This window comes from Notolepis coatsorum (genome assembly GCF_963971535.1).
Source record: "Notolepis coatsorum genome assembly, chromosome: 7".
Lineage (NCBI taxonomy): Eukaryota > Metazoa > Chordata > Actinopteri > Aulopiformes > Paralepididae > Notolepis > Notolepis coatsorum.
Genome location: NC_140171.1, coordinates 109329331 through 109341830, shown reverse-complemented (window position 1 = coordinate 109341830; position 12500 = coordinate 109329331). Strand labels below are relative to the sequence as shown.

General features: G+C 46.7%; 1 protein-coding gene across 1 annotated transcript in view; it reads right to left on the bottom strand.

The window, feature by feature from the left end:
* sorcs1 (sortilin-related VPS10 domain containing receptor 1) overlaps positions 1-12500 on the bottom strand; it is a gene marked incomplete at both ends in the record, with an annotated part of 670421 nt that overhangs the window by 325021 nt on the left and 332900 nt on the right. The window contains one exon of the mRNA XM_084318344.1: positions 10298-10365. Coding sequence (XP_084174470.1) covers positions 10298-10365 — 68 coding nt within the window. The remainder of the gene's footprint in view (positions 1-10297; positions 10366-12500) is intronic.

The following is a 12500-nucleotide window of genomic DNA, read 5'->3' as shown; positions in this document are numbered from 1 at the left end:
GTGGGTGGGATTGGACGTTGTGGACAGCGACTCCTACAGGTCGGTTGGTGCGCCTGTACAGCAGAATCAGGAAGTAATGGGGGCAGCGTGAGCCTCCCACGCACTACTCTTCGCCACTGAGAGATCGCACTGTACAGGTGAAAAGATGTGACAGCTGCCTCCTTGTGTACCGGAGGGGACACGTGATGCAAGGCTTGGTCCTCACTGCAGCCGACCAGTGGGAGGCATAGTCTAGCAACGTTCAAGACAGGGGAGGGGATAATTGAAGGGATAATTGGCAAGGCGAAATTGGGATGGGAGAAAAATAAGTAGAAAAAGTGGATAAAACAAAATAATAATTCAAATGTATATGATCGCTATACATTATGCTCCATCATGCATGAAGGAAGAGGGGGGGTCGTTTATGATTCCTTGATAGTCACTAACATCTTTCTTTAGTAAGACACCATACGTTGATCGGACAGATTACAATGAAATAGATGGACAATCGAGCTGGAAATAACGTTAGATTCCTCTTACCTCTGGCCGATGCGTCTGGAGAAAAAAAATTCCAATTATTTGACGTAGATCTGCTAGATCCATTTTCTGTTAGTATGACGCAATAAACGCTGAACGCATATTTATTCTTGCATCTCGAAAGCGATACCATGCACTCGAGGTGTGTATATTGTACATGTATATGTAAACAACTTTCCAACAGAGCATTGAAGGTATATGACAGGAAACAGTACTCATACCACCACTGTAAAATCCTAGATAAGCATCAACATTTTTATTTTGAAAACCTCAGACATTATAAAAGTTCCTGCTTTGTATATAAATGCCTGCACAGATTAGCCCCTCCCCCTCTCAAGGAGTTTATCCACGAGAAAAGGAACACTGGATTAGCCACTAGGTCAAACACCAGAGGGGACTGTGAGGTCCATTTTTAGAAAGACCGCCTTCAGCAAAAATGTTCTATCGATAAAGCGAAGTGGAACATGGAACAGCCTTCCGGTCCCCTTAAGGGAATGTACCACCCTGTCCACCTTTAGGGGCCAACTCAGGAAATGGCTGTTAGACAGCCAAATATGCACTCATTAGGGATGTTAGTGATGTTGTACTGACTGAATGTCATGTTAGTGTGGTCATGTCAGTGATGTCAGTTTTTATGAATGAACGTTGTATGGTCCGTTTTGTGTTTGTTTTATGTTAGGACTACGGGTGGAAATTAGCCCTGTGCTATTCCCGGCATATTTACGTCCTTATCATGCTGTCAGTCTAGTCTTGGACGTCTCCTGATCCGTCCTCAGGGGTGTGTGTCTGTAGTGAAGCGAGTTCGTCTTGAAACGCCAGACGAGGCCCAGGGTCATCTCTTGCGCTTCACCTGGGGTGTGCGCCATCCAGGTCTCGCTGCTCACGGCCTTGGTCTCTGGGGGGAGGCTTCGGAGGACTTGAGGGTCACTGCTGGCCCATTGTCTGAGGTCGAATCCACCTTTGGCCAATGAAGCTTGTACCTTCAGTAGGATGCTCTCTGCTTCTTCTGGCGTAGATACGCTCTGTAGGCAGTTGTCCACGTAGAAACTTCTTTCCACGCTGTGTCGGACTTCCTCGTCGGCTCCGGGGTCTTCGGCCACGTGCTTCTGTAACGCGAACGTGGCGCAGCACGGGCTGCAGGTGGTGCCGAATGGGAGTACCTCCCATTGGTATATCGAGGGTTGTTCGTCGTCGAGCCTCTCTCTCCACAGGAACCTCAGTATAGGCTTGTCTCCCTCCATCAGTCGGACTTGTAGGAACATTCCCTTGATGTCGCCGCTGATGGCCACTTTGTCCTGACGAAAACGTATCAGTACGCCGAGGAGGGAGGGGCCAAGTGTCGGGCCGGGCAGGAGCAGGTTATTCAGATTCTGTTGTCCAATCTGATAACTGCAATTGAACACAATGCGGTTCTTTCCGTTGTGGGTGACCTTGTGGTGGGGCACGTACCATGACTCTGTCGTCCTTTCTGCCTCGTGGTCATCGATTTTCTTTATATGGCCAGCCGTGATCAGCTTCTCAATCTCGGCGCGATATATCGTTGCTTGGGGGGGTCTTTGGCGAGGCGCCGCTCAGTGCTCTGTAGGTAGTGGTGTGTCACTTCCTTCAGCACGTGCAGAATGGGCATCCCTTCCCGCCTCAAGAGTGGGGTCGCGTATCGTAGCACTCCGTCGACCTCGACCCTCGTAGTCTTCTGCTCGAGTAGAACTATGGCATACTTGTCCTCCTTTGACCGAACCATTTTGCGTTCGTTCTTGAATGGCAGCGAGTCTAGTGTCCATAGCCTCTCAACGTGCTGCAAGAGGGTATTGTCTGGGTCGCTCACCTTGGTGTAAAGGCAGCGTGTGGACGTTGGTTGGTTGGAAGGCCCGGAGAGAGGGCCTTGCAGCGTCCATCCCAGTCGGGTCTTAACCGCGGCTGGGCATCCTCTGGGTCCGATGTGGACCGCGTCCGTGGGGACGATTAGGTCTGCGCGGTCGGAGCCTATGAGCAGGGTCGATGTAGCGCCGTCGATGAGCGGTATGGGCAGTCGGCGTAGGTGTTCGTACTTCTCCCTCAGCTGTGGGATGGGGTAATCGTAGCGTGACAAACCTATGTCGTAGCTTGTGAACGCCTTGTTGATGCTGTACCGCTTCTCGGGCTGATCGATCGCTGCTATGGTGAACGAGACGTTTTCACCTTTTATGGTCTTTAAGTCTCGACGAATGGTACGGATTGTCATGGTCTCCTCTGGACCCCGCAAGTCCAACTGGGTCGCGGCTGAGGCGAGGAGAGTCTTCTCCGACCCGTCGTCGAGGACGGCATAGGTGTCGAGTACCTTGTCCCCGTGACTGAGGAGTACTCGTACCACCTTGATGAGCACCCGGGAGCTCCCACTCTTCGCAGGGTCAATGTAGAGTACTTCTGCTCTCGAGCTGCTTTGTGGGGCGGGTTTCCGCTTGTTGCTCCCGTGCAGTGCTTCGAGGTGGGCGCCGTCACACTTGCCACACTTCTTCTTAAGGCGGCATTCGGCTGCCATGTGGCTGCGCGCGCAGCGGAAACAGCGGCGGTTTGCTTTAATCCATTGACTTACGTCGTCTGCGGTCAGTTTCTTAAATGCGTCGCACTGTGACAGCCAGTGTTCGTTGTCGCAATATTGGCATGCTATCTTCCATTTTCCCTTAGCGGGGGGGTTATGACTCTTCTGTCGTGGCACCGACTCGGCCTGGTGCATCACGGTGATGGGCCGGCTTTGGTCTTTAAACCTTCTCGGTCCCTCATTAATGTTCGAGCCACCCCATGCGAAGGTGTCAATCCTTAGGCTGCTGACCTTCCTGGCTAGGAAGTCAGCAAGGTCCAGGAGTGATTGTTCTGGGCCATTGGGGTCACTGTGATTTATTTGCCGCCGAAAACGGTCTTGGCGGAATGGGGGGAGCTTCTCTAATATTGGTGTTGTCCTCGACGACCAGTTGAACTTCTCTGCTCACATCGCAGCGACGACCAGAACCTGCCGATTCCTCCTGAGCAACGTCAGAAGGATACGCCCCTTCCTGACAAAAGAAGCCACCCAACTCCTCGTCCAATCAACAGTCATCTCCCGCCTCGACTACTGCAATGCACTGCTCGCTGGCCTCCCGGCCACTGCCACTAAGCCTCTTCAACTCATTCAGAACGCAGCGGCCCGCCTGATCTCAAACCTACCGAAGTCGGCCCATGTCACCCCACTTCTTAGGGACCTGCACTGGCTCCCCATTGCTGCACGAATCCGCTTCAAGGCCCTCGACCTAGCATACCGTGCGGCAAAGGGAACTGCTCCCGCCTACCTCCGGTCAATGGTCTCTAACTACACACCCTCAAGACCCCTACGCTCTGCATCTTCTGGCCGCCTCAGACCTACTCCTATCCAAGCTCCGGGAGGGTCATCAAAGAGAAGTCGCCTATTCTCAGTCCTTGCCCCACAATGGTGGAATGAACTACCCACCCCAGTTAGGACAGCCGAATCACGTCCAATCTTTCGCCGTCGACTAAAGACGCACTTCTTCAACCATTATCTGAATAAAAAAAAAAAAAAAAAAATAAAAAAAAAATCTAACCCTAACTAACCGTACTGTCATGCACTTGTCCTAATAAACTAACCTACACTGTAGCACTCAACACTTTGATGAACATTGTTGCTCAGCTGATAGAGTTGTGCCCTTCCTGATGGCTTGTCGTACAGAACTTGTAAGTCGCTTTGGATAAAAGCGTCAGCTAAATGACTAAATGTAAATGTAAATGTAATATACGCTCCACGTTGGAGTTGGCGTACAACTCGTACATCCCCTTCTCTCGTTGTGACCTGAGCATCCCTACCAGGGATTGTACTTTGACGGATAGGTCGCCCAGGGCTCGATTGTCTTTAGCTGGGGGGAGACGTTCAATCTCACGTATCTCCTGAATGACATAGTCCCATGTACGTCCGTAACGTGCGTCGAAGGCCACCAGGGCATCAGAATAGGGAGTCTGTGAATTGGAGTATACCAGCGCTATGTTGTGCGCTCTCGTTACCTTGAGGTGCTTAAGGAGGATGGCATACTTGTATGACTCGTCCTGTACTCCGGACATAATTGTCTCTAGGCACATACGCAGTTCGGTATACTGCGCTCTGTCTTCTCTTGTGGAGTCTGGGAATGTGGGCGTCCCAATGTAGGATGCCATGGATGGCTGTGACACTGACGCACGTAGGGGGAGAGGCCTCCTTGGCGAGTCTCCCCGTACGTGGGGTCGTTGGTTCGTGCTGGGCGGGAACCAGAGACTGGGCCCCCAGGCACTATTCCTCGGTGCTGTCTGTTGCTCGAACTCACCACTGGGACGGGTTGGGGGTTCATAACGCCTCGCGTCGGGACTGAGACCGGGGCTGCACTGTTCCTCCTGGTCTGAGATGGGTTCGTGCGGGTGGGCTTTCTGTCCTCCCTCGTTGTTGCGCCTGGAGGCGGTCACGCTCACCCTGGAGGCGGTCTCTTTCGGCCGAAGCGGTCAGCGTGGCGATCAGGACTTGCGCTAGCCTCTGGTCGGCCTCGCTTGGGGATTACGCTGATGATGGTGATCTGGAGTTGGCAGGGCTTGGCGGTGACCTGGTCTCCTTACGCGCTCCGAGGTCCATCTCGGGGGCGCTGTACTTTGTCTTCTCCCGCGCTCCGAGGTCCATCTCGGGGGCGCAGTGCTCTTTACTCTGGTGCGCTCCGAGGTCCATCTCGGGGGCGCATTCTTTATTCTCTTGCGCTCCGAGGTCCATCTCGGGGGCGCGTTCTTTACCTTCTTGCGCTCCGAGGTTCATCTCGGAGGCGCGGTCTTTATCTTCTTGCGCTCCGAGGTCCATCTCGGGGGCGTGGTGGTCTATGGGCATAGTCAAGTCATGTCCCGCTTGTCCCCCCCCGTGAGCTAAGTCAGTTTCACTTAAACTAGCTTGGGTCTCTACCGGTGGGGTTGACAGGTCGATTAGGTTGGGCATACTTAAGCTACTAATTTTATCCTTGCTTAACATCCTTTTAGATAAGCTAGGAGGTAGATCTACAGCGTAGTTCTCCAAGTGGGGAGGGGGCTGACGCTGGCGCCTAGGGCGCTCTAATGGGGGAGAGCCGTTTGGAGAGTGTCCGCTGCTGGCCATATTATTATTAATATGATTATTATTACTGATACCATCCGGCTCGAAGGACCAATTGTAGCTAAGGGGCTACACAACCCGGACTGTATTAAAAGATTGTTTAGATTAAACCACTACTAAAGATTATTACTTGCCAGACAGTACAGTTAGATAAATATGACAGACACTCAATTGACGGCACGGGGACAAGGATACCAAGTTTACAGTATTTTAATCGTCATATCAATATACAACTGAATTATCACATTGCTCTTTTAATAGTAGAATGTCAGAGTATCAAAGTCAGTGGTAATGAATATTTCCTAGGTTAAGAATACTCGACCGGAGCTCTGCAGGGAGTGAGAAGAGGTGATACGGGGCAAAGCAAGGGGGGTAGCTGGAGACGATGATTTCCCTCTGGAGTTGTAAGCTCCGGAGGAATTGAAGAATGGTCGGATAATCCTGTGGTCACTGAAGAAAAGGGGGTCTCGTACGGAACCGGTCCTTGTAATCCTAGTGCCCGATGGCAGGGTTAATAGCTCTTAATCCAAAGGCCCGATGGCATAGATGGTAGCTAGCTAGCTTCGTTTGTACTGGAAGCTAGCCCGAGGATGGTCTTCAGGGAGTAGTTAGATCCAAACGCCGATGGTTTTAACTATACGTTTCTCCACGTTACTTCGCTTACACAAGTCACTATACTGCGCCAATAAGGCGAGCGAATAATACTATGGTGCAAATGGATGGCGTTGGATATATATCTTATATATATAAACAATATACAAGTTATACAAAATAATAAACGCAGACTTTCAGTATTAATCTGGACCTTCAGAACAACTTGACTAGTACAGACGCCACATTTCGTCAAATCTTCAAGTCATCTATTTGACTGCCTAATACCTCACAATGTATGTGAAGTATAATCAAGAAAAACCTTCTTTAAAGGGGAACTATTTTACTATTTCTTTCACTATTTGGGCACTTTTACACAATTCCTGTGAGTCTATGGAACACCTCTGTAATATATATATATATTTTATTCATTGTTTTGTATTTCTAATCAAGTCCTCAAAAACAGCATTTTTCTACCTCAAGATCTCGAGCTGTTTTGAGCCTGGGCTCCTAAACCACTGCGCAGCGTCGTCTTCGCCTGAACATTAACATGCAGCGGTGTCTTTATGACATCACATATAGGCACATTTTCAAATGACTCAGTTCAGTGAGGGTGAATATTGTGAGAGGAGAATTGGAAGAATGCGCCAATATGAGAATTTTGAGACATAGATCATATTAATATAAGTTCACATAGCTAGGAAACAATGCTAAACACTCAAAAAGGCCATTTATAAGATAGTTCCCCTTTAAGCAAAGAAAACGTGATACATTTAAGGAGATCTACACCAGCGTTGATCAAAGAAAGAGGCAGAAGATCGTCAGAATGTTTCAGCCTGGCCTGGTAAAGTTGTGGACTAGAGATAATGTGAGTTTTATGGATATTGTTTCAATGAAAGATTAGAGCATGGACTTAATTTACAAGTAGACCTACATATACAGTATGTAAGTGCAAGTAATTTTATTTGCATATACTGTACCGAATGATTATGTTATGCAAATGTATGTCTGTCCTCCTACGCCAGCTGTAAATCATGCTGAAGGTCACTGAGCATGTGATGAGACTAATATTGTCATGCAGCGGGAGGTAGAGCAGTCATCTGGTAATCTGGATGTTCCCGGTTCGATTCCCGCTCCTCCCGGGCAGCATGTCAAAGTGTCCTTGAGCAAGACACTTAACCCCTAATTGCTCCTGATGAGCAGCAGGTCGGCACCTTGCATGGTCGCCTCTGCCGTCGGTGTGTGAATTAATGGGTAAAATGTGAGGAACCAATTGTAAAGCGCTTTGGATACAAGCTGCTATATAAATGCACCATTTACCATTTAGTACTGCTGTATTATGTTTGAAATACAAATCCGAGTCCTCTTTGTCCGAGACAGAGGCCAAATAAAAACGAGGGATAACTATTTAAAAAGGGCTACTATTATTATTATAAAAATAATTGGGTAACACTTTATAATACAGCCTGTGTTTTAGAGTGTAATGTATTGGAACTTATATAATATATATATACTTATACTTTAAAAGTAGATTTTGAATGGCGGACTTTTACCAAAGTACACATTTATCTGGGTATTTCTACTTTTACTTAAGTAAAGGAACTGTGTACTTCTTCCACCGCTGTGCATCAGTATATATGTATATGGATGAAGTGCAATAAAAACAGAAGCTTTTGCCCCTTTGCTCACGGCAGTTGAGACAATCATGTGAGTTCGACAGGCAAGCTTCACACACACTTATGCACTTCATTGTGTGATTCTGAATAAGAACAAGTAGAGAAATGGGTCTATACTTTTGAAAATGAGCTCCGAGCAGGCATGTTCATTCAGCACTGCAGCAGCTCATAACAGACCGGCTGGAGTAGAAAGCAAACGAACCTATCTGCGTTGTTTTTCTTCCACTGTACCTACATTTAAGTACCAGTAGGAACCGGTAAGTATTTTACATGTATGGATTCATATGAGGAAGTTACACCTTAATTTCTGGGAAATTACAGAAACGCAGGTTGTATTATAAAGTATTACCAATCATTATTATACAATTCCTACACAGTTCACCTGATATGAATGAAAATACCCTCACACATAAGTTCCATTTCACATCCAATGTACCGCAGTAAAGAGCCAGACTTACGGAATTGCATAAACTTGATCACTTGCCATGTGATCACGGAACATCATGTGAAGCTTCATATCACAGATCATCATGTGAAGCTTCATATCACATAGTATCATGTGAAGCTTCATATCACATAGTATCATGTGAAGCTTCATATCACATAGCATCATGTGAATCTTCATATCACATAGCATCATGTGAAGCTTCATATCACATAGTACCATGTGAAGCTTCATATCACAGAGCATCATGTGAAGCTTCGTATCACAGAGCATCATGTGTAGCTTCATATCACAGAGCATCATGTGAAGCTTCATATCACAGAGAATCATGTGAAGCTTCATATCACGGAGCATCATGTGAAGCTTCATATCACAGAGCATCATGTGAAGATTCATATCACAGAGCATCATGTGAAGCTTCCAGTGGCGGCTCGCCACTAGGGGCGCAAGGGCGCCGACCCACCTGCTGGCCAGCTGCTGTTAAATCAGAGAAGAAGACAATACAACTTTTTCGTTTTTGTGTTTTATAGCCCTATAAATAATATAAACATGTTTAAAATGAATAATATTTACTCATTTTAAGTATGTTTGTATTTCCAATGCACAATATAACGTTATTATCTAAATTAAAAAAACATCGTTTTCATGAGCAGGAAGTGACGTTTTTTTTTATTTTTTCGTATTTCTCGCCCGGGCTAGAAGCGATAGCGCTCTGAGTGCGCGTCACAGTTTGATCGCTGTCTCCGTCACAGCCAATCAGTGCATACGGCGTTGTGCATTGAAATATGACTATTATGTTGGAATCCGAGCGCGATTTGAAGCGGTCTAGGCAGCAGCGTGAACTTCCGTGAAGAATTTCCATAGCCGCATTTTCGTGGAGACGCTCTCTGATTGGCCGACGCGATGCCAGTTTTTTTCCATAGCCGCATTTCTCGGGTTGGCTTAGAGAGAGAATGCAACACAGCAACAGCAGTTCAGTCGACTCGTCAACAACAACAGCAACTACACTGAGCTTAGGCACTCTTTCAAAGTTGGTTACGGTTAGAGTTTGTCTTAGAGCATGGCGATAGAACGCCAGGTAGTTTGCAGGCTGTTCGAGGCGGAAATGGACAAAGACACAGCTCTTCACTCACACAGCTTGTTGGCTAACAACAAGCTATATGGATGCGGACAATGGATGGACATCAACACAGGCTGGATGGACAATGCCATGGAGTGGATATACTTTATCAACAAGCCAACAACAAGGTAGATTAGCGATCTTAACTCTAGTTTAATACATGATACGTTGTCTACTGATGCCGCATAACGTTGTAACGTTACAGCTACTGCTAGCTGTTAGCTCCGTCATCTTAGCTGGCCACTTTTATAATTACTTCATGGAAACGGAGTAACGTTAACGTTTAAACGTTATGTCGAGGTCATACAATACTACAGTTGACATAAGGTTAACGTTACCCCGTTTCCATGAAGTGTTTAAATAGCAGCAATCTTGTTGAAAATGTAACTTTACTAAAATGCTCTCTCTCTCTCTCTCTCTCGCTCTCGCTCTCGCTCTCTCTCTCTCTCTCTAATTTCGCCGCATGTGGGACATAACCACTCAGACAATGAATGGTAACTTGTTTAAAATAACGAGCTTTACAAATGTGTTTATTATTGAATGGATCTGACATCATCTGAGAGAGAGAGAGAGAGCGAGAGAGAGAGCGAGAGAGAGAGAGCTGTGCGTGTTTGTGTTGGGCTTTTTTTACCAAATGTTTGGTATAGCATCCCTAGTGGCGAAGTACCCAGCGGCCGCCACTGGAAGCTTCATATCACAGAGCATCATGTGAAGCTTCATATCACGGAGCATTGTGTGAAGCTTCATATCACGGAGCATCGTGTGAAGCTTCATATCACGGATAATTATGAGGAGCACCATATCACATAGCATCAAAGGAAGCTTACCTCCACAACGAACTCTCAGTAACACTGTTCAGGTTGAAGTCGAACAACTTGGTCAGCATCAGAATCACCTGTGAAGCAAAACACAAATCACTATGAATACACACAGTGCTGTTGCCTGAAGCTCTGGTTGACAAAAAAGTTGCACGTTACACATGACTAGCGAAAGACAGAAAACAAATAATAAGAACATGTTGATCAGAAGCCGGGACTCACAGGACACACACTGTACACAACGTTACGTAGAAGTCATGAACGATGCATTCCATTTGCCCCCCCCCCCCCCCCCCCCCCCCCCCCCCCCTCTGGGCGACTCCCGCTAATTGTTTCAAAGTCATTACTAAATCATCACGGTATCAGATCGATTATACAGACTGTGCGGTAAAACACCCCTCACGCAGTTCACACCGAGGCGCAACATGATTTGGATAAGTGGGTCAGCTGATGCCTTGAGGAAGAACAGAGACAGAGACGTCACAGTGGAAGAAGTGAAAGTAGCTCGGAACTCACTATCGATTTACCTAATGGCTGAGGGGTGTGCGTTTCAAAAGCATCGACCTCTGTGGCGGACAGGGATGGGGGAAATATGTGGGTTTTACTATAATCTACTTTGACAGCTGTAAACACATCCTTGATTGCTCACATGTTACTGTATGTTTTAGCGCGATAACACTGTGTAATTTCCTTGTGACTTGGGCTACATTCACACTGCAAGCCTAAATGCTCAATTCTGATTTATTGTTCAGGTCAGATTTGTATTTGTTTGGCTGTTCACATAATTTATCTTTTTTTTTGGCCAATATCAGATTCCAGTGTGAACTGGTCACGCTCCTGAACTGACACGCATGCGCAAATGAACAATAAAGTTGTTATTTGTCAACCTAGAGTGAAGTAAAAGTCGCATGAATACAGCATGACTGTTTAAAGTCATATTGCAACAGATCAGACCTGTATCTGATTTCGGACCACATATGAAAGTGGCCCAAATCAGAATTGAAAAGATCAGATTGTATATTTCGTATGTTGCTTGGTCTTTTACTTTTACTGTTGTATGAAGCGCAATCTCAGGAGGGTCATACAGAACCAAGCATTTCACTAGAATGTACATGCACCTTATATGGGACCAAAAATTTATCTTGAAACAGATTCCATGTGATTTGTGCTGTTCACACTGATCTGAGTCACATTATGAGCAATTGAATCAGATTTGGGCCACTTTCGCTGCAGTCTTTGATCGTTTTTACGATGACTCCTGTGGATAGTGGGTAACCCACAGCACGGCGGTGGTCAGGTCATACAAACAACACACTGATCCATGTGTGGTGATACATCCTTAATTCAAACGTTGCCTTTGGGGAACTTGAGACATGAATAATGTAAGATAATTCCTAGATCACGGAAGAAGACCCGACTATAATACAATTAGTATGTGCTGCCTCTGACTCAAATGCCATGCTGTGCATATAGGCAGCGGCTGCTCCATCCAACTGTTTCTCTGCTTTGATATCTATCCCACCCTGTTCTGGGGAGCCAGCCGTCGGGAGACACTGTATGACTTGTGTGACTTTGTGAAACAATTCCACCAGCATGGGGTTCCGGCAGAGTACAAGTAGAACAGATGCACCTTGGCTAGCAGGATTACATTGATCACAGGGGCCCCAACCTCGCAGACTTATTAAGTATGCGCTAACATCTGTGGCCCCAGAACAGACAAACGCGTAGTTGCACTCGGCCGACCTGTATAGCTGGCAGAGTTAAGGCTGTTGTTGAAAGTACATAGCAAGATGGAGTAACGGTGACTGGTATAAAAACCTCACTGATTAGGAGGTGATTCAGGAAATAGCCCCGTGTTTCAGCGCAGATAGAATTTGCCCAGGGAATGAATAACCTTAAATGTCCGAACAAGACCCATGCATGCTAATGACCGAACAAGTCCATTTAGTCGGCCAGCTGGAGGGTGAATTCACACTCGCACCACGCAGCTTCTTCTCCCTCTCTCTCTACCACCCTTCCTACTCCCCCTCTCTATCTATATCTTCCATTCTTTCTCCCTTCCAATTACTTTCTATCCCTCACATATTAACTCGGTTTTCTGCTACTCCAAGGCCGGTTGTCTATATGTCGATGTGGGTGAGTATGTAAAGGTGAAATTACATGTTTGCATTTTCACTGTGTGTGTGAGTGTACTGTGTGTGCATTTGTGTGT